General features: G+C 41.5%; 1 protein-coding gene across 1 annotated transcript in view; it reads left to right on the forward strand.

Annotated features, from left to right (window-relative positions):
* Positions 1-19,102, forward strand: part of LOC144761326 (WD repeat and coiled-coil-containing protein-like) — a 157,572-nt gene extending 138,470 nt beyond the window's left edge. Inside the window, exon 3 of the mRNA XM_078646767.1 lies at positions 17,698-19,102. Within this exon, the coding sequence (XP_078502893.1) occupies positions 17,698-17,891 (194 nt within the window). The 3' untranslated portion in view covers positions 17,892-19,102. The remainder of the gene's footprint in view (positions 1-17,697) is intronic.
* The last annotated feature ends 4,986 nt before the right edge of the window (positions 19,103-24,088 follow it).

Below are 24,088 nucleotides of genomic sequence, written 5' to 3' on the forward strand. Positions count from 1 at the left end.
ACAGCATGTAGTCAGCAGGAAATAACGAAGGACATGCCCCAAAGTCATTAAATGGCAGCACTGTCAGATTGTCAAGAGGAGGAGGCATTTAGTACAGCAGCGGCGAAAAGCACAGTAGATGAGTAAAAACGTAGCAAAAAAGAAAAGGCGGACTCGGCGGCACAAAATGGCGGCCGCCCGAGTCAAAAAACTGAAGAAATATTACCGCCGTCCATAAGTGTCGAAATGCGGCATAACGGCAAGTCACAGCGGTCTCTTCGTGTTCTGGACAACTTTCGCCCCTCCTACATATCCTACATATCCACAAGATGTTCGAAGAGGTGGTGGAAGCAGTTCTACGGCATTCAGGGATTCGGTCCGCCGCGGAGCTCACGGGAAAGCCGTCCTCGACTTCCGGCACGCAAGCCACGCCCCCCTAATTGTTAATTACAAATGGAACAAAGAGTATTATTTACAACTCAGTGGTACCTCAATGGGTAATTGTATGGCTCCGAGCTACGCAAATATTTTTATGAGCAACTTTGAGATGAATCACATTCTAAGTGGAGAACAGTGGAAAAAATATGCACGTATTTACCTACGATTCATCGATGACATTTTTGTGCTATGGCAGGGCCCACATGATGTGTTAATACAGGAACTGGATAATCTTAACAATATTAATGATCGAATACAATTCACATATCAGACTGACAAAACAACAATAGCTTATCTGGATATCTTATTGAAGATTGAATGTAATCAAATCATAACTACATTGTACAAGAAAGCTACGGATCGCAATAACCTCCTGCACTATCAAAGCTTTCACCAATCATCTTTGAATTTTTTTTTTACCAATTTCGCAACTATATAGAACTAAAAGAATAGTCTCAGATCCAGAAGAATCAGACAGACAAATAAAGATGATGTTGGAAAGATTCCATGAACGAGGATATCCCTCTGAAATTTTACAAAAAGCTGAGGCCAAATGCTCTACAAAAACGCGGAGTGATCTTTTACAATCAGTTCATAGAATGGATACCAAAAGGATGGTTGTTGTCTCAAAATACTCGACAAAAAGTCATGTGTTTAAAAAAACAATATTGAAACACTGGCACATTCTGGCGTCTGAGCCAGACTTTAAAGGTATTTTTGAAGAGAATCACAGATTTGCTTTCGCTAGGAGCCGCAACATTTTAGATCTACTAAAAACTCCACAAATTTTAAAACTCACTACACAAAACAAAGGAACACAGCCTTGTTTATATTGTAACAATTGCAATGCCATTATTAAAGGAACAACAATAAATCACCCACGAAGTGGAAGAGCCATAGAACTGAAAGTGACAGCCACTTGTGACTCTAAAAATTTAGTTTTTTTATTGAAGTGCCCCTGTGGCCTTGTGTACGTTGGGAAAACCATCAGAAAGATTAAAACCAGACTTTTTGAACACAAGAGCAGTATTAGAAGGAATGATGAAAAGTCAACTGTTGCTCTACACTTTAATGAACGCAGACATAATGTTTCGCAAATGAAATTTCTAGTTCTAGACACACTTGAGAATGATGAATATATTGATCTTAACCGAAGACTATTGCAGAAAGAAAATGAATGGATTTTCAGATTAGATGCTTTGAAGCCCCATGGGCTTAATGACCGCACGGAATTCTCGTGCTATCTGTGATAATTATGAATGATTTGATACCGATCTGACAGTAGCAATTACGGGATGTTTAGCTGATAAATGTCATTTTGTATTATTTTTTTAGTTGAATGAAGTATAACCTATGATATCACCTAAAGTTCATACACATACATTATTCAAGATTTTATACACCTGATTTCCATCAAGTGGTGTACTTAGTGAATAGTGGCACATACTCTTTCCATACACATTTTATATTTCAATATCGCCGCCAGACTATTGAACGTTTTCATAGCGTTCAGCGCGACATCGTTTATTTCTAAACTTGGAACACCGGCTTTAATGGTGGAAAGAGAGCATAATGCTTCGGCGTTCGAGAGAGCATTCCGCACCAAACGCAGTCATACTGCGGTTTAACCGGTAAGAGTGAGCCCATTTTTAGACTTAGTTTTAAGCTCTGGCACTTATTTGACACTCTGAACCTATATGGTAGCCGAGTTCATTTCGTCACTAGCGTCTTTAGTTTAAAATTATGCGCCACTAACCTATTATGTACTCGTCTTGTGGAAACACTGTTTTCCCGATGAACTTCATTGGTCATAACCCCGTAATCATACTCATAGTGAATGAATTTAGATTATACAATTTTTACGATTTTTGAACAGCCATTATCATTTTCATTTACGACGTTGCTGCTCACTTGCTGCAAATTTGTACAACAGTTTAATGTCACACTAATGCTTTATTCAATACGCATTGTACTTTGTAATTATAAATCATTAGAGACATGTTTGAGAGGTAGATTCTCACTATTGTTTAAACAGGATGTTATAGTATTTTGTTATACGTGATTCTAGAATGTGGGTCCTCATCATATACATTAATTTACAGATTCCCCTGATGAAGTGCCTGATGGCATGAAATGCATTGGGACCTTGCGAGAATATGAAATACTGGATATAAATTGAATGCGATGTACAACATGACAATTTGAAACTATAGAAGATGGAATAAATATACCAGTTATAACCCAAATTGGATGATGATTATTGATTGAATACAATGATTGGATTATATTTACCAGATTGAAAATATCGCATAAGCGATTTCTACTTCAAGCTGCGCCCAGAGGGTCGTCCCTCAATTCGCAGGGACGCAGTGGTGATTATTTGACTTGAACACCTCAAGGAGTACGAGGTGATACCTCTGCGGCACGCTACACCAGAACTAAATTGGAATCAATAGCCTGTGCACAGTCGCACATTTTTTTTTCATTAATTAGTAACTGAAACATTGCACCCGCACAAGTCTTTGCTGGAGCTTTGGCCTAGAGAGTGATTACAAAGGGGATGAACGTGACATGCAGAGCTCCACGCCCTTCAGCTCTGACAGAGCATACATCTCAGGAGCGAGGGATAAGTGCAGGGGCTTCACATGGCCGAGTACAAACACAGTGAGAGGAGGAGCAGGTAACTCTGCCTACTCGCAGAATTTCACAGAATTACACGGAGTGAACTGTGCCACCTCTGTCCAGGCCTAACAGCAATATGGAAAGATGGCACCAATCAACGCCTGGTATCTAAAATTACCACAAGTGAGGGAAGGTATAATGAAGGGAATAGAACACTACTTCCAAAAAACAAAGGATTGGTGGATTCAGCGCTGATCTTTTGGGAAACCTTTAAGACAATAGTGAGGGTACAAGCCATTTCCTTGATAGCCGGGGTTAAGAAGGAAAACCAAGTGGTAATAGATATATTAGAAACTGAAATTTAGCAACTAGAGGGAAAATTGACTGGTGAAGCCTTGGGGACGGTTAAACATATGCCTAATATTAAAAAGAAGGAATACAAAGACCATGTCACTGATGCCATTAAGGCAACAGACAGAGCCGTACAAAACTGAAATCTATGAGGCAGGAGAAAAGGCGGGAAACTACTCGCCTGGCTCAATAAACGAGAATGAACAAGTAGGTTAGTAACTAATCTCTTGACGAGGGAAGGGGTGCCCTGCAAGACCCACAATAGAAAGCAGACGAGTTTGCCACCTACTACAAACAGATCTTCTCCTCAAATAATGCTTCTACTAAGGAAGTATCTAGAGAAGTATTAGCAGGTATGCCCCTCCCCACCCTGAACTCAGAAGACGTAGCACTACTAGAGTCTGACATAACAGAAGACGAACTGGCCCAAGCTATATGCAGACTTAAACCCGGGAAGGTGATGGGTCCCAACAGCCTCCCAATTTACCTCTTCACGGTGGAGACTAATAAGATCTCCCCCAGCTTAAAAACATGTACATAGAGAGTCAGAAGGTGGGTAAATTCCCTGCAGACCAATGACTGGCAACAATTGTATTCATCCATAAAGAAGGTAAGCCACGAGAAAACTGCTCTTCCTATCATCACATCTCCCTACTTAACGCAGAGGCCAAAATCCAGGCCAAATTACTGGCTTCACGCCTAATACAGATTATCCGGAAACTCAAACACCCTGGCCACTCCGACTTCATGCCAGGGAGATGCACAGCATCTGGTAGACTACATGGAGTTCTGGGGTGGATAGACACACTAAGAAAAGATGCAGTGGTGATGTCACTGAATGCCAAAATGGCATTTGATAAAATTGAATGACATTATTTATTTGCAGTGCTGGAGAGGATGGGATTCGGACCTAACTTTTTGGCTTGGGTGAAACTCCTATACAGCGACCCATTAGCAGAGGTGGTAGTTAATAATAAAACCTCCTCAACCTTCCTGCTGGGGAGAGGTAAGACACAGGGTTGCCCCCTGTGTCCCCTAATCTTCGCCCTGGTACTCGAACCACTGGCGACCTGGATTTGTGACGACCCATTCATAAGAGGCCTGTGCTGGATGGAAGAGTGGGAAGACCGTATTTCCCTTTACGCAGACGACATACTTTTATACCTAGTATCTCCCAAATTCTCATTTAACAGAGTCTTGAACATATTTACGAACTTTGGGAAATACTCAGGCTACACGATAAACAGGGCAAAGTCAATTAAATATATACTGAAAGGCACACTTCCCTCGTTGCCCAAGGCATGCGAGGGGTTCCAATACCTAGGCATATATATTACCACTAACCCGGTTCTTATTCTATGACAGAAATTTTTCACCCCCACTACAACATTTAAAGGGAGAGGTGCAATACTGGAGATCCTTTCCTTTATCTTTGCTTGGAGGCGCAGCCCTGTTTAAGATGATGGCCCTCCCTAGATTTTTATACATACTGCAGAACACACCAAGCCCAGTTTCTGCCTCCTATTTCAAGGGCATAGTGTGTGAGCAGAGAACATTATTATGTGACGGTAAGCCCCCTTGTATAGCAACACAGAAATTGGCAAACGGATGGTATGATGGGGGCATAGTACTCCCAGATATACAGAAGTATTACTGGGCATCACAACTAATGGTGATCAATCAATGCATAAACGAACCTATGATGAACCAGCATACAGAATGGACAAACTGGTGTGAGATACGAAAGGGCACTCTACACTGCACCAGAGGGAATACCACTCACTCGCCCCACCAAACATACTTTTCAACTATGTCATGCGGTAAATAAAAGCCTGGGATGGACAAATAGGATCACACACGCCACCCGCTGTGGGACACTGTAATCCCTGACAGACCTCAGGATCGGGGAACGGTCACGGGAATCCAACGGTGCGAAACACAGTTCATATAGACATGCGAAAGTACCAGAGACCCCTTATCAATTGCAATCAAGAATTTATTGATGGCACCACAAAGAATAGGTATTGTCAAAGTATGGCAGTTCAAAGGAAAAGCTGTTACCGGGTTAACATCACCCTACGTAATCCAAGAAATATTATAGATTTAACGATACCACTCCCCAGGCTGCTAAACACGACGGAACCTCTTTTAGCCGACAATGCTGAACGATAGACCAACCACACCGTCCTCCGCATGAGTGCCGGTCTCGGCAACTCTCCAACGGGGTACACTGTGCTAAGAAGTGGCCGACAATGCCACTCGAGTTCCATCCTAAGGATAGTCTAGCATTACCTGGACAAGCTTTCCTGGACTCAACGTCCTCCGCATGAATGCCGGTCCCGGCAACTCTCCAACGGAGGGCACAGTGCTAAGCAGTGGCCGACAATGCCACTCGATCCTCCCACCCCAGAACTGACCGCGTGGGCAAGGATAGTACTAGGTAATTCCAAAGTAAATACGGTGGGCGTCCTTCACTCTAATGCCACGACTGGCACAATCTCGAGTGAACCCCTACCGCCCACCGCAAGGGAGCAGCCGCTCACCTTACTGCCAGATTCCGAATCCTTGATTCAAATCCCCCAGAAGGAATCCCTGAGAACAATCGTCTCACCTGTAGAACACCGCAAATACAGACTTGTACGGACTCTTAAGTTCCGACGCCGGTTGCTGCTGCCGACTTCCTTTTGTGTGTTCAGGGGCCTGCGCATGCTCCGCGCTAGGCCCTCTGGGATTGGTAGTCCTTCCGGCGGCGGGCTTGGGGATTTTAGTTCTGCTAGCGGCCGTCTCGTGAATAGTGATACAACGGGCGGCCGGCTCGCTCCCCTCCGTGCACCTGACAGATACTGAGCAATTGTAAAGCATTAGGAACACCAAGGAATTTGGCAGATGGGATCTCATTGGTATCTCCCGGTTGGGAGACCTGTGGGTACAGGGAGGGGCAGTTCCCTTTGCTAGACTACAGAGAGAATATGAGCTAGCGGTTACAGAACTGTTCCGATACAAATAAATTAGGCATGCTTTCCAGGCAGTAGTCCTGGGGAGGGTGAACTCCCAGAGGCCTCTACACTAGATGACAGACTTCTGACTGAATCTATGGACCGCAAGGCGCTCTCCCTGACCTATAAAAACTGATTAATAACTCCCTAGACCCGTTCTCTCAACCCTGAGAGCACTGGACGCTAAATATTGGGGAACTAGATGATGAGGAGTGGCAGGAGGCATTGGCCTCACCTCAGGAGATGGCTATTTCTTCTAGGCTCCAATTAATACAACTCAAGATATTCCACAGAATATACTTCTCAGGTCACACCCTTGATAACATTAGAATGAGGGCAGATCCTACTTGTAGGAGACACTGTGGGCAAGAGGCAACTTTTTACCACATAATTTGGGATTGTATGTACATAAAGGAATATTGGGGATCCGTCATACGTTGTGTGGGAGAGATACTGGGGTTGAGATTGGAGTCAGAACCTAACTAGTGTCTACTTAACGTATGGGGCTATAAATCCAGGCCACATTGGGAATGACAATAGCAAAACGGAATATAGCAAAATCATGGGGATCTCTCGACACACCTACACTCCGGGCATGGATGGAGGATATGGACTGGTGTATATCCGAAAAGACAGTAAACTGTGGCTGCCCGAAGAAATGGGTGCAGTTATGGGGTAAATGGAACTCTTTTAGAGGAGACATATGCACGCTGCCTGGGCTTGATACCCTTCCCAGGGCAAGGAACTGAAGGGTCTGTATTCCTTTGGGGGAAAGAAACCTCGTATGATAATCTAAATGGTTGTAACAAGGTTTATAGATTGTTTAAATGCTGCTTCCGTACTGCTGCTGTGCTGTAATGTTACAGAAATACCCTGGTTAGGGCATCAATAAAAATAATTTTGTGAAATACTACAAAACGAATCCACAGCAGTTTAGAACAATAGCCAATATGTATCTAAATGAAACAAGAAAAACAACAAAAATCAACATACACAAATCAAGATATCACTTTAATTTGTTTTAATCAAGTATAGCTTTTAGAAATCAAAAAGAGCTCCAACTGGGGCTATTTGGTCAAGGTCAACGTCGACGACTCCACAAAGTCAATCTAACCTCGATGGAGTGAGGGAGGCTTATGGAGCTGGGCAGTACCCAGTACAGTATCTTGAAAGCATCATGCAAAACAAAGGCCATACAAACCACAGGGGAGGTGAAGCTTTGCGGAGGCCGGTGTGGTATCAGTTCCTTACTGTTGCAGGGTATGTGAGACATAGGTTTCTTACTGCTGGGCAGGGGAGGTAGTTTGTCCGTTCCTTCCTGATGCACGGAGGAGAGGTTGCAGAGGCCAGTATGGTGCCTCAGTTCCTTATTGTGGAGCGGCATTTATGCGGGGTTGAAGGTCAAACGTGAGGCCAGTGGCGGCTTGCAGTGGGAGTGCTGTGGGGCGGGGGAGGGTCACGGTGGGGGGTAGTGGAGTCGGACATACGACGTCCAGGAGTAAAGTAAGTAAATAAATAAATAACACTATTTACCTTGCGCTCGCAGCATCGCCGAGTTGGCCGACTACCTTTTGTACCATTTGTACCATCTCATATGGAAAAAATGGTACAAAAGATACAAAAAGAAGGTCTTCAAGGAATTCTAAAATCTTGAAAATACATGTAGGATTGTTAATTTATAATAGTGCCTGATGGTGTTTGGAAACGTTTTCAATGTTTTGTTTATTATGACCCTTTATCTTTGGTCTTCCAAAAATTGCATTTAAAATTATCAAGAATTTTGGCTGTATTACACTGCATCCCAAGCCAGAGACCAATAAATTCTAGTGATATGCATTGGTATGTTTTTCAAAGACTCGTACTATTATTAGGAATGTTACAATGGCAGGTATTATCTTTGCGACTATTAATGCTTGCTAAATGAATTCCGATCCAATGACACTATCCGATCAACAACAATAGATATACTAACATTTTGTTGGAGTCAGACACATTTGATTCAGTGAAATCTTCAAAACTGAAACCAGTGTCTAAAGTCAAATCTGCTTATTCACTCTCGTAATGTCCAGTATAGGACTGTGTATAGTCCCAGTAAGTGGTCATTATATACTTTTTTTCAACTAGTATCAGAATGAGATATGTGAAGCCCATTATTGTGGCACCACAAATAATTATAGCACCTTAGCTGATGATTTTCCTTGAGCGTGGTTGTGTTCAGTTACCCAGTTTGCATCTTCCATGGCCTTAGTGATATCCCCGATGTGGCGGGTAGTAGCAAAATTATGAGATACAAAGGAACATCACAGATTTGTTTACCGTCACGTGGAGATTGTCCGGGTGAGATTTCAGGGCAGAATAAGGAATTACAGGGGGAATTAAATCCAGAGCTACCAATTTCCACAGTAATTCTTCAGTCTGCAGGTTTTCCTCAGGGATTAAATGCCACACTTCCCAGTTGTCCAATTAACTCAGGTATAAGTAGTTAACAGGGGGTAGACATAACTGGTCCAAATCCAAGGACCTCTTAATGAGTGAGGTAAAACTGTGCATACTTTACCAATAATTGTTCCACAGTAACGTGGGGAAAAACAGGTGACTGAAATAGTCCTCATAAAAGGTCATATAATTTGTTTACAAAAAATCTGGTTGCCAATTTCTTATATTTTAAATTGTATCATTATTTCATTTACTATTAAGCAGCAATATATGTTGAACATTGACTACCTGTTCGACAGTGTTGCTGTGATGTGCTTATTTAAAACTGACTTCAGCAGGTGATGTTATTTAGTATATTTGTACCTCCAGGCTTTGACCAAGATAAACCCCATAATTAAATTATGAGGGATTTGAAGTTGTTTATATAAAATAGCTATATGTATGAGATTTCCAAAACAGGATTTCTACTCAGACTGTAGTGTAGTTCCTATATTCCCAATAGGCTCTGCGCATTGGAATAATAGGTCCTATAGATGTGACATAGGATTTATGTCTACTAGGTCTCTATCGAATATATTAAACTTAATTGTAAGTGCCAGCTAGCTCAGAGGTCACTAGAAACTTTCTTGAATTCACAAGAAGGGATTTCGTTTCTGACAACCTATAAACATGACAACATTGTTTCCCTAAGATAAAACGTATCTTCAGAGTCGTGGAAACAATTGATAGATATTTTACTCAGTCATTTGTGCATGCTTCGTTTCTGGAAAAAGGGGGTGGTGATGGACAGAGTTTCTGAATGATGCAGAATACTCTTACCAAGTCAAGAGATCATGGTTTTAATCCATCACCTGTTTTTTAGCTAATTGCACCATCCCAGCTCAGAACCTGGCTATATGCAAATTAGTCTGTTCCTGTCCCAGTGCATGCTTCGTTTCACCAGAGGTGCAGAGAAATAGAGAGACGGGCGTTTTCAATAAAAGTATTTATTGAACAGTCTTCTTTCTCATGCAGAAGAAATTAACTGCTACAATCGTAATGCTGGCTGTAAAGTATAATGTGTACAGCAGGAAGAGTATTTTAAAATAGTACTGTAAAAGCTTGGTGTGGTTTCTAAGCCATAAAATACATAAATAAATAAATAAAGACTAAAAGTACTCAACTGGTACTTTTAAAATACGCCTACCCCGATGTACCTAACCTAAGTCTAGTACGAGGGAAGAAGTAAGTGTGGTGTAGCATAAGTTTAGTATTCTTTTTTCCAAGAAACTATCCAAGATTTCTCTTAGGGTCTAATCAGCTCCGTACCTTAGTTTAGAATGAAGGAGGTCTGTCTCAAGACTCGATTTCCCAACACCCCGCAAGGGGAGCTTGAAAACACTGGAGCTGGATTTCTCGGCAAGAGAAAAGACAGCGTCTCTCTCAGTGCGTCTGCTGGAGGGTCGGCTTCCTTCGGCACGTGCTGTAGCGAGATACTTCGGGCAAGTAGATAGTCGAACTACTCCAAACCACTGCTTGTTTGCTTGGGCAAGTGTGGGCATATTTATACCTTGAAGGTGCAGAGTTTGATGTAAAGGTGGACATAATAACGTCATCAAAGAGTCTCAGCTCTTTAAAAACTCCATGAGTTCTTGGACAAATCAATATTCAAGCAAGGGGAAGTCCCTAACTGCTGAAGCCGAGTTTTCCAAGAAATCGTTGTGGATTTTCGGAACTAGTGGAAGTAGCCATGCCGTATTTGGACTGCATGGGCTATGTCTAAATATGGTTATGATTTCTATGCCTATATAAGGACAAGGTTCTCTATACCTATATAAGGGCATGAATCGGGAAAATTACACTAGGGTCCTAAAATGCTGTACAACAAGACACTTGCGAATGTTGGGGATCTTGAACAGGCAGAATGCTGGCAAATACATTAACCAATTCTAGTAAAAATAATATGTAACATATGAGGTAGCTTATTGTTAATAGACTGGACAATCAAACTATGCTTTGCTTTTTTGAATAGACAAGATCATTGGAAATATACCAAGGAGACCTATTAGGTTTGGTAGTAATTGTTATTCAATGTTAGAATATATATTTGTAAGTATCTATTTAAAATCCTGTTTGCTTACAGCTGTAAAGCAAGGTAGGTTTCGATAATGATACCTGTCTTCAATTATACAAGTTTAATTTTCATATCAGAAAGAAGATAGTTAGATAAAGGAGACTGTGGATCTGAAACTTATAAAAACAATTTCTGTCAGAGGAAATTTTAAACTAAATTTCAGTAAGTGCAATTTTAGATGCAGCTATTTACAACATACATGTAATTTCTGACAAGAAAATTGGTGTTTAATTTTACGAGGGGGGGGAGCATTAGCCAGACCCCTTCTTTGCCTGGTCTTTAAATACCTTGCTATGAATAATTATTAAAGATAAAGAAATGTAATTTGTTAGACTACAAAATATTTACAAAAGAGGCCACAAGAAATCTTCATGGCGACTATCTATAATTCATAAACAATAAAGGGCTTGTAATACAAATGTAAGGAAATATAGGCAATGCACTAGTCTGAATGAGGTAACACTTCATTAAAAAAAATCATGGGTTTTTGGAAATTCGTGGTTAGAGTCACTCATAATAAGTGTTCAAAGAAGCCAGTTTTACTTTGTTGCAGCAGACTCGATTAATCATGGTTTTATTCCGCATGATTTTCAGGGAAATTAGCTTTTGCTGGTTAACAATCTAATTTTGGAAGGCAAATGCACAAGAGCACAAGTAAAGCATGGTGCTCAGCCTTCATCCACTTTCCACTATTTAAAACATGCATCTGATGGTAAAATATAATCCAACTCCTTGGAAAGTAATTCTGTTTAATCATGCTGATATTTTCTTAATTCTTAGAGGCTTGACACCTCTAGAAATCTGTTTACCGAATGCCTTTGAACATAATTGTAAGATTAGATTTAAGAAATACTCCACCCAGAAATATGTTGCAGTAAAAGGGCAAATGCTATAGCCTGCACGTATGAACGTTTGACAATGTTGATCATCAAATCTTGGTCAGGAAGTTAAACTGTCTTGGAGTACCACAGTTCTTCTTCCAAAAATGATCATAGGTCATACTAAAGCTTGGCTACATGTTCATCTGGAAGAAAACAATGCATTGCCTAGCTAACAAAAAACACAGCAAACATCTCGAAGCAAGGATGTGTGTTAGTTCCACTTTTAATTTCTTTGTAACTTGTGGCCTTCCACAGCTACCTTGGTCAGGTCTTTACTTTTACACCTTAGATTGCATTCACTAGTCATTTATTTTTTGATACTTGCTGATGATTTTATGTTTATTGACAACCGCCCACTGGACATTACATCTATTAAAGATATTTTCGCCCAATTACCAAAACAGATGTAATCAAAGTGATGTAATATTTTGTAAAGATGAATACCACATGTAAGGGAAAACAAGCATTTGCAAAGCAATAGGTCTCGCATTCGCGAGATTTTGAGCTATTGGCATTGTAAATGACAATGCCTTTTATTTTTATGTGTTAAAAAAACCTGCAATAATAAATGGCATTGTCATGTACAATATCAATAGGTCGATGTTTCGAAAATGCTACACCTATTGCATTGCAAATGCATGTTTAAAAATGCAGTTGAATAGATGATTGCAAAACATACTATTCTGGTCAAACAGACCTTACTAACATGTGAAAGTATCCACAATGTAATTATGAGAAATGGGGTGGGAGGCGTTTAGAGAATATATGGAGTCTCTTTCCTTTTGACACATACTCCCAGCTAGGATATAAATGACAAAAGAAGTTAGCGATTGCCCATTACACAGCAGCTACCTGCCGCTCATTTTTGTCAGCTTAAAACAAAGCACTGTTTCCGCATAATGCTTATTTTTACCAGAGCCTGGTGTCCCCGCTGTATCACTTGAGGCCTCCATAGGGCCCGCCCCCCAGTTTGAAGACCTCTGGCCTGGGCTGAGCTGGCAGAAGAGCACCAGAACAGCAGCTCTTGTCACCAGGTCACAGGGCGTGCATCTCTGGAAGTCATTAGGGCAGGGGTGTGGCTGCAGGGTGATTTGCTTATCCTTTGATCTTTCACAGTGGGGGCGGAGCGGGGCTGTAAAATCTAATGGCCGTTGCTGTGGGATGCACTGTTCAGGATAGTGTCAATATGCCCTGGACAGAACAAAAGAACATTTACTATTGCTTTCACAGTCTTCAACCTTTGCTCCACAACTGAATTGCCTATTTGCATGTGTAAATAATAAGGGATCTCGTTACAAAATGTACTGATCCCTATTGAGTTGACCTTGAGCGAAAGAGAAGGAAAGTCCAATGGAAAATGTAATATGCTCTTTGAGTAGCGATGTTTGCAGCCAGCGCCGGAGCACCTGGGTTTACATGTATACATGGGTACAGCTGTATTTGTATCAAAAGCCAACAAATGAGTTGCAAGGCTATGTAAGTGCTTGCAATTCACACTCATGGTTGCAATTTATTGCACACTGCGTTCGAATTCCAAAAGCAGGAAAACAGAATGTTTTCATCTATATTGTGCTCCTAGGTGACCATCGGTACAAGTTATTTTGGTATAAGCACAGAAAACATACTTCGTTTGTAATAAGTCCCATTTCTTGTCAAAGGTCAATTGGGGAGAGAATGTAGCCTTACGGTTAGAGCGGTCGACCTCGAAGCTGGAGAACCGGGTTCGGGTCTTGGCAACGATGCTCAACGGTATACAACGGTAACCACGCATTTTTTACAACGCGGTACCGTTACCACGCTACTTTTACCACGCAAGTCGTTACCACGACTTGCGATGGGGGGCGCTCCAGGATAGTAAATAGATTAATTTACTATCCAACTCCTTTCCCTAGAGTCCACGGGGACTGGAGTTGGAATAGTAAATTTAAAAATTTACTATCCAGCGCCCCTCCACGCAAGTCGTTGTAACGACTTGCGTGGTAAAAGTAGCGTTGTAACGGTACGCGTTGTAAAAGTACGCGTGGTACCGTCATATATCCATGCTCAACATCCTGTGATTCTGGGCAAATCACTTAATCTCTCTGTGCCTAACAAAAAAAAAATGAATGTGTTCTCCTGTAACAAAACTGATGCTCATGTAAAGCGCTCTGAAACCCAATGTCTCGGGTCTAATTTACGCTATATAAAACTTTTTAAAAAACCATGGTCATAATTTTATTCAAAAAGACAATCTTGCAGTTTGTAACGTATCTTCAAAGCCTGTTACCATTCTTTCTATTATTTATTTATTCATATTCAGCACTTGCAAATACAAGAATACATTTGACATTAGTATAGTACGTATATGAGGCATGTAATAATATAAATTATTAGCTGAATTAACTCATGTGGGATCATGATGTGTGTTTTTATTAGACAGGGGACACTCACAAGAAAAGAGGTATGCAGTTCCAGAGAGTCGCTGGGAAGGGAAGGGGGAATAAAAATGTCAGCCCAGTAGATACCTTATTCTTTCTGATATCACTTCGACAGCGTGTTTACTCCATCCGCCACTCCTTTTCAATCACATATAATAAAATGTTGAAAGTCTGAGCCACCACCAGCAATATCACCAGTAAGACTGTGTCAGCATTTCTCATCCAGTGGGGGGGAGAGGTGGGGGGAGAGAGAGAGAGAGAGAGACAGAGAGAGAGAGAGAGAGAGAGAGAGAATGGTGCTCAATAAAGTTATTCAAAGTATTTTTCTTGGAAAACAAATCTGGTGTCCATGTTTGATAGAAGCACCCACTAGTGCAGAGAATTGCTCACTTTTTGCGGCTGCGCATTCAATAAATGTGAGAAAGCCGGGGCCATTCCCTTAAGTAGGTAAGCTGTGTAAATTCTTCTCAAAGGTTCAACTCACCATAAAATTGTATAGAGGATCATTGTGTGTGCTGGAAAGCACAGCAGGCACCATGCAAATACCAGATTTGTTTTTTATGTAGTAGCTCAGCTGACTGCTGTTTTTGTTGCACAGCACCTTTTTTTACCTGCAGGTCAAAAGTTAACACCCTTGTAATATAGTTCAGTGAGTTAAGACCATGCAGCAAGGACCTTCGTACAAACAAGGCTTATATTTAGATCCTCACTGTTTCTTCTTCAGAATGTTCTTATTTTAAGGTTGCTAAAAAAGGGTTACTTTGGGTAGTAATAAACACCTATTAGTAAGTGCTACAAAAATGGTTATTAGTGTGATAATTAATGATAATAATATGAACTGCAATTATCACAATGCAATGGGGTATGTATTGTTCAAGCTTTTCCTGGAGTGATATTGCTGACAAGGCTTGGGGTGCCCCTGAGCACCCCAAATCCGAACAGCTACTGTGTGTCGAGAAGAGAAGAGAATTACCAGATTGACAGGGCCAGGAAGGCCCACAGATCTACCAGCAAAGGCTGACCAGCTGATGGTGACACACCCTTACTTGTGAGCGGGGCTTTAAGTGGGGTAAAAAAAATACTGGAGGCTGTCAGAGGGGCGCGGCCGATGTAATGAAGGGCCTGGCTTAAAAACACATAAACTAAAAATCTGTGCTTGCATAGTATGCTGCCTAACTGGTATTATGCTGTTTCTGTCAGTGCACCCGGATATATAATACAACAAGTAACATTACACCTACAACAAGCCAGGGCTGATGGCGTTGTCAATGGTTGTTAGCTGCATAAGCTAAAACAGGAACAACTATGGCCTTGTTGTATATAATATTGAAAATGTTTCAGTTGTGAAATGATGAGACAGTGAAAGAACTATAACGAGTCTCTTTGACATTACATCAAAGGCAGTGAAGGGTGGTCCCACTCCAGAGGGAAGATTATTTTTCACCCTAAGGATGAGGGCAAAAGTGGACCCATCTCAGCACCTGCTTTTTAGAATTACCGGTGCTGAGCACCGGCAGGACCCAGCCTACTTATAGCCCTGATTGTTAGTTACTGAAACTATCTTGAACTGCATTCATCGGAATGGAATAGTAACTTTCGCTGGAAAGCTCTTCCGGGAGTGATGACTCTTCTGAGTGCTGGAATTGACATGCACATACCTGTTACTTCTTGCCACCGTGAAGCACACGTCCAGGAATGCAAACAGTTGAATCCGCCGGTGGGGCGCTTTCTTGCTTGTAAGTTACTGAAACGACTACAAACTGCAATTATCACAGTGCCCTGGCTGGGAGCGCACGCAGCGCACGCGTAGTGTCAATTAGTTTGAGAGCAGCGAGACGCACGCACCTGTGATCCTGCGCTTTTTCTGGAAAATCTGTAGAGATCAATTTTGCTGCGTCAGTCAGAAGTGGGGAATGCGAATGCAATGGGTAAATTCTTGTGGATTTTCTAGGTACAATAACACAGCTAAATGCACTAAACATTAACGCAGAAGAACAAGGAGGAAACCGTGATGTCTCAGAGCAGCCTTCCCTGCGCGTCACTCGGCGTCTCTCCCCTCTTCAAGGTGCTCGCTGCCTCGTGGACGTAAAATAAAATTCCTGCAAAGCCAGTGTGGTCCCGGGATGGAAAAATTTAAAAATAGACTCAAAAGGATAAATCTATGCAAATAATGACAGAGGTCAGAGAGACATGAAAGAGAAGACTGGAGCGACAGGGAGTGGTAACTGGAAGAAAGGTCTGACCGCAGTCAGACCGAAAGAGTAAGAAACACATAATTGTAAACAATAAGTACACAAGCATTTGCAATGCAATAGGACTTGCATTTACATGTGACCTATTGCTTTGCAATTGGTAGTGCTCACGGACAATGGGGGGGAGCACGGACAACGTGAGTGCGAAGGCACAGTAGGCATGACGACAACAACGGGAGGGACGGCGGGCGGGTAATTTGAAGGCACGGAACGGGAGGGGGGTGAAGGCACGAACAACGGGAAGGAGGGGGGGAGTAAAGAAGGCACCAAAGCACATCGTGCCTGCAGTAGGACAGCCACCATTGTCAATAAAGTAAATAGTGCTCACCTACTAGATAAAGCATGCCGTGCTAGGAGCGCAGTAAAAGGTCCAGTCCTTATGGGCAGCAACAAATGAACTGGGCAGTAACAAATGGAGACAGGGTGTTACCGAGGCGGGACTAACAAGCCTCATAATGAATGGGAAGCCAGCGTTTACAAAGGACATTAACACCAGCCAATTACAAATGTGGGCGGAGAGTGGGCAAGGCTTCCACAACACTTCTACAACATACCCTACTACATCATGCCTCGCAGAGCAAGCTGCGCATGCGCTGCAATGCTAGGCTAGACCTAAAAAACTATAAAATGTGTCTCCAAGTCGAAAAGTTTACTCATTTTGGTATATGAATTTTGCTAAAGTTGAAAGGAAGTTGTGAAAGAAATTATTCTCTTAAGATAGTCAACTAGAATTTGGCGGAGTTTGGTGGAATGGGGGAGCCTCTACAAACTGGCGGTTTACCTGCTCCTACCAGCATTGTGTTCATCCAGCTTAGGTGGGTGTAGTGGCATTTTTCTGGTAGCAGACCCTCAGTTGGCTCCACAATCTGAAAACATTGAGATGGAAGCCTGTCTGCCAAATGTCTTTCAGGTCACAAGTCTTCAAAGGAAGTTGAAGTCCTGGACAGGGAAGTCAAGGAAGAGACTTCTAGGAAGAGTTGCTCTGCTCTTCTTAGCCCAGGGCGATCGTCAATATACCGCAAACCGTGATGCAATGACATCCCTAATTATTTCCACTCTCCTAATGTGTTTACAAGGGATGCGTATGTTATGTCAGGCTTTGTATGAAGCAGCCAAATTGTTTACTAATGGAAGTGATGGTGTCTCGAATAACTGGACTAATAACATTGACAATATTGTAAAGCTTATCTTTCCCCTGTTTTTCTGTTTTAGGTTCTTCTTGGATCGTCCTCACTGCAGACAGTGATGGGTATATCCCTTTAACCTTCAGAAGTGCACAGGAAATTATCATCAGGGACGCAAGCGCCAGTTTAAGAGCCTATGACAGCTGTTCTTCTAATGTATCGGAGGCTGCCAGCTCTACTGAGTCGACCAACAGTGCAGCACAGGAAGCCAATAGTGAATAGCAAAAATTTGCATCTCTACCTTTGATAATAAAAGATGTGAACTGTAACATAATGTGGAGAACACTTTGGACACAAGGAAGAACAATAGTATTATAAAAATGCATGAAAAACTTGTAATCCTGTACATAGATTTTTTGCAAAATCCATCACAATTGTTTATAAAGACCTGGTATGTTGTTGAACACCATGAATACAATGCTAACAAATCTCAGACGTTAAATTACTATAAACACAACATTCATAATTTTGTGTTTCAGTCATCCTCCAAGAAAGCTGCAATCAACCTTCCAATACAATTTCCTGTTATTCAGAGAATGGAACAGAAATCTTTTAAAGCTCAAGTCCCTAAATTTCATTGTTTTCATGTGAGGGTGTTGCAGTAGCATATAATAAATATATACTATTTTTATACATTTTTAAACACTAACTAATATTTATTTATATTTGTACCTCCTTTATTTTCTTTGGAAAGGTATTGCGGTACCAATGGCTGACCATGTGTAGTACTGGACTTACTACAAAAGTGTAAAATATTGCAAAAGTATACGTTTCTACAAAAGAGCTGTTTGTGAATACCAAAAAGTAGAAAAACTTACTCAAAAGTGTAAACTTACTCAAAAGTGTAAAATTACCCTAATCAATCGGTGCCTCAGTCTTTCATTGTGGTCTTTTTCATTCATGCATTAATATAGATGTGCTCTTTTATTGAGGCAGGCAGAAAGGAATCTGAATATATCATACCAAGAAGTGCGTAGTAACGCTGATGAAGAATGAGTTCTATGGTCAAAATATAATTTTTGCAGCATAATTTCTTAAAGACAATGGCTAATGGTCTATCCAGCATATCCAGTAGTTCTGGTGTACCATTTGGTATTGTGAGACTTTTCTCAGACCCATAAAGTTGTAGGAACCATCTATCTGTATTATAGGTGAATACTGTGCATGTGCCCCATACTGACCAGGATAATGGGTACTTGGACTCAATGGAAAGGTGGTCTCCAAAGTTTCTTTGTCACAATGTGGTTGCTTGGTCTAGCTCAATGCAGGTGGCGTGAAGGTTGATATTATATATACTGTATAACATAACTATTACATTTGCAATAAAGATGTAACTTCCAGTCAGAGTTGTTACTTGGTTAAATCAATAATAGTGGAATATATGTAGTAAGTAGCAAGGAGTAACACAAAACATACTGGTTGTCCAAATTATACTCCTAGGTTACTGTTCGTAAGCAGATGCTTACAAATTCTAAGGATATCCTCTGTCATATGAAACATGGTCCGATGTTACCCTATAAGAGTGGGTCTAAAAAATGATCATCCCGCCACAAATTCTGATTCTCACTCTGCTATTTGTGAACACTTCAGTGATCGTTAAACCGTGTTAATACCCAAAAGCTCAGAAGCTTCCATTGGGTTTCCCATCAAACTGCAGCCATTCTTCTGTGTGCAAAAGCCCAGAATAGGACACTTGTGTAGTACACTTATGAACTCTGCCCTGTCAGGACTTCCATCCTGTAGATGCCCCTGACAATCAGGGAAGTCTTTCAAGGAAGACATTGTATCCCACTAATCTACTCCCTGGTGGGACGGGCAGATCTGAGGTCTTCCTGCAGATCCAGCCGTAGCGGGATGCAGCTGAATCTGTGCCCTATTTCTGCTGTATCTTACGGAGATTCTGTTAACTCCATGCTACGGCTCCCAGGCCTGATCAACCCAGAAGGCCACAATCAAGGGAGAAGACATGATGTGACCCCCAGATCTGCTGCATTGCATCTGCGTGCAATGTCCCAACTAAAACGAGGCGATTATGAAAACGGATGCAGCTCGGCGGGTGAAAACTAGTGCACAGGCATTGTGCGGCTTCGTCCGCGACCAGAGCCAAATCACTTAAGTGTTCGTAGGAAGTAATGAGGACTTGAGACTTCCTTCCCAAAGTAAAGCAGTGGTAAGAATGACTGCCTCAGTTGTGCTTCTAAGCCCCATAGAGGAGCCAGGGGTAATCTGAACCTGTGCCTGGTTCATAACTCTGCCACCAGACACACAGGACTGGAGCACCTAGGACTGCATGTGTGGGGAGAGGACACTGGGCAGGGAGGGGCAGCACCCGCTGGAGAACCTACACAGGAATACAAACCCTGTATTCGTTTGCCCATAATTGAATTGTGTGATATTTAGTGTTGTGCATGAATAACGTGCTTGCTATTGCTAAAAGAGGAGCACTGGGCTGACAGCGAGTTTTATAGATTGAACAGATGTTTGCCAGTAAAAAGTAATACGGTTTGCATGTGCACATAATCCATAAAATCACAACAGCAAACAGACATTTAATATAAGCAGGTTAGGGTAATATGGATGTGTAAGGTACTTGCATGCATCAAGCAAATGAAAGTTTCTGACTCTGAGTGGTAAATTGCCTTTCTCTGTGTCAGAGGAGTGGGGAAAGATTTACGGAGCAAACAGTGGCTAACAGCAAAAATCAGTAACTCGCAGGCACCTACAAACATTTAAGGAAACAATTCCTGAACGTATCTAAGCATCTAAATTCACCAACATGGAGCAAGCATACGTTATTCAGAAAGTATATATATATATATAGGCACCAATCAGGGCAGTTCTTTCAAAAGGTGTGCAGAAATATGAGTCGTGTATATTAAAAGAGAAGTATTTTCCTGGAAATTATTGAAAAATAAATGTTCAAAATGCCACAAAATTCCAAAGCTTATGTATATGCACTGGGTTGTTTGTATTCAGTACACACAAGTGTGCAAGAACATGGGTGCATGTGAACGCCATACATAGTACATATGTAAATGTGGTGAGTGTACAGTGGTGTTTATTGCCATCATTGAGTGCGGGGAAGGATTATGGGAGGCAGAGCTTGGAGTGGGTCACGAAGCCCCTCTGCTCCCAAAACAATGATATAATAAATATATTCATCTTGGCGAATCTGCATATATAGTTTATGCAATGCCAATGAAAATCAATGTGCCCCATTGAAACATGTTTTTTAAACACTGATCTAATAAATTTACATTTACACTTTTACTACCACAGTGTAAAGGTCGGGCTCCATGTTATTAACACAGTATAACTTAACTGTATGAGGAAATATCGCTTGCTGTCTCACGGATTCAAGAACCCCTTCACACAAGAAAACAGAACAGTCCTTTCTTGCAAGGCTGAGTTATTGTGGTTCTCTCGTTCTACACAGATGTAACCCTTTTGATCTGGTTATGAGTAATTACACTATGTACAACTGCATATATACTATTCATCAACACATATGTGTGTACACCTGAGCAGCGAGACACTATATGCGATTATCCAACTATTTATAAACCACACACAGGTACGAGGATGATTTACTTTTTGCTTAATTCACACATATGTTTCTGTATTATTGTGGATTGCCCCCCCCCCCCTTCCATTTGACCAGTACATTGCTATTAAATATACCAGATGTAAAGCTGACTAGATGGGGAAGGCAATTAGCATACAGTATGCACCTGACACATTGGATGGTCCCGCAATTACTGTTACACAAGTTAAATGCTTTTCCAATTTACTCATATGTAAATTATATTAATTTGGTAGAAAGAAACCCTGCTGACTGCTTCTAGCTCTATTACAAAACCGAAAAACGATGAATAAATTATTTACAGGTAAAAGCCGACAATGTTTCCCCCCCCCCTTCATAGGCAGTGAACGTCATGGCCGTGATCTGCTGCCCGGGGTGTTTGCTTGCTTACTAAAGTATAGTTTTATTCCAGGTTCTCTTGGAAGTGCATTAGCTCCTTACATATGGCCGCCACTAAGGGAGATTAACGCGTGTAAATCACCAGCTTACTAATGGAAGGAGCAGACACTGTAAAAATCACTCCAGCCAAAAATAGCCGTCTTACGTCTTGCTAAGGAAGGTATAATCCAATTACCATCCTGTTAGCATCATATTAGTATGCGTCGGCTTTCTCTGTGCACTTGGGCCTTGCATGGTTGCTGCTGCAGACCCTGGCAGGGTGTTGTGGTGCTGGTCACTGTCTGACGGGTGGTAATTGGTGGATGTTTTCAGCGTTGTCAGGAATAAGGCACATCTTCACGAGGTTTGCAGACTTTTTCTGCCATTAAATTCTCAGTTTTACTTTTAGTTTCCAACACAACATCAGAGTAATAAAAAAAGGAAAATAATAAGGTAGTAATAATTACATTCAGAAAAGGGTAAAATGAATTACTCTCAGTCCTGCCTGGATCAACTGGAAATATGTCTATTATGATGGAGGGTGTGCTGAAACTTTTCAAACACAGTCAAGAGATCTGGGTTAAATCGGTATGCGACGTTTACGACGCAACTATTACAACGCCGTTCCATTACGACGCGGTCATAACAACGAAAGTTGTTACAATGAATTGCGCTGGGGGGCGCTCAAGGATAGTAAATCATTTAATTTACTATCCCAACACCTTCCCTACTATCCACGGGGACTGGTGTTGGAATAGTAAATTACATTTTTTTAATTTGCGCCCCCCCAACGCAAGTCGTTGTAACGACTTGCGTTATTACAACCGCGTTGTAATGGAACGCGTTGTAAAAGTGTGCGTCGTAATGACGTACATCCGGTTAAATCCATTGTTCTTTTGCTCACCATGCTATTCCAGTTTGGACCCGGCCATATGCAAAGCAGTCTTTATCCTGTTCCTCATGGGTACAGTCCAGCCTGAACTGCAAGGCCGGGTCCTCCTTGGACCAGAAACAAGCATCCTAAGCCCATTTTCGGGGTATCAGGGTGTAGTAACCATGGTCACAGTGGTATGAAGTAGAAGCGTATTTATTCACAGGTACATTTATATAGCTTCACAGTAGCCTCCAGCTTCTCAAACTGACTACAAGGCTTAAAACTCTCTACAATGTCACCCTATTACATCATTGGGTTCCATAATAGAAGAAAGACATTCCCACACATCTTCCCCCCTTACAAACAATTCCTTACAATTGATAAAAAAGAACAAAGGGCTTTTTATTTCATCAGTACACACCAGATCTATTAATAAAGGTGTATTATTGGTGTGTCTGCTGATTTTAATCACTTTTGTTGTCACATCAGGGAGCGATTCCTTGAGCCCTTTGTTTTGCACCTGTCCTTTTTCATAACACGTATGGTTTTATTTTGGACACTCTTTTCCTTCATCTTACTTTGAAAAGGAATGGCAACCGATGATGAGAAAGGGGCTGTAAACTGGTAACATCTGCCAAGGGCCCCGAGATTTGTTCGCCCGTGAGGTATCATTCTTTTTCACCACACATTTTTCAATGTATTCATTTTCAAGTGTGGGTGGATGTACTGTCTCAGTTGAGCAGACATCTGGGGATGTGTCGAGTTGAATTCCTTCCGTAATCTCCCCTTTTTAGCTACAAACAATGGTTTGATTTGGACAGCTAGGCAGAGATAGAATATACCCAACTACATATAGAGAGGGTGCAAGACTGGGTCTAAACAGTACAGTTCTTTCCAGAAAATAGTAATTGAATGTCTATTAGATGAATGCTAATGTCCAGGGTACAGGGATTTTTTTGATATTGATGTCTGTTGAGTGGAGGGCTATCCCGTAGGTACCCTTATTTCCCTCTTGGCTCCTTTGTGAATTACTTGTGTTGGCAAGTGACAAAATCCTTAGTTGCAGAGGGGTCTAGAAAGTCTATTCATGGGCTGTGTTCTGAAGGATCCAGAAAATGTATCAGTAATAAATAGCACTGCACTGACTGCATGTACAACTGAAAAAAACACAGTTAGAAAGGGGAGTTATGGTTCCGGCTAAAACACCTAAAGCCACTGACATTTGTCAGTTATGATTTAAAGTGCACACAAAACATATAATAACTAAAGTCATTCTCCTTGTTTTAGTCTTACTAGATGGGCTGGTTTTCCTGTGCCATTGTCAAATTGTTGTTTTGAGGATGGTGGGCAACGTTGATTATAGGGTGCATTGCGTGCACCATAAACCATAGGTGCTGAATTTCAGCTGTTTTACGCCTTTGAGCCAGAATCATGACTCTGTTTTTAACTGTGTTTTTTTTAGTTCGATGCAGGCCTGGCCTTATTTATTTATTTTTGGGGAGGATCTGTGGATCATTCCTAGGATCCACAGATCAATGGAAGGAGTCATGGGCATGATGCTTGTCCTGGATCAATGGATCCCAC

This window comes from Lissotriton helveticus, chromosome 6 (genome assembly GCF_964261635.1).
Source record: "Lissotriton helveticus chromosome 6, aLisHel1.1, whole genome shotgun sequence".
NCBI classification, from domain to species: Eukaryota; Metazoa; Chordata; class Amphibia; order Caudata; family Salamandridae; genus Lissotriton; species Lissotriton helveticus.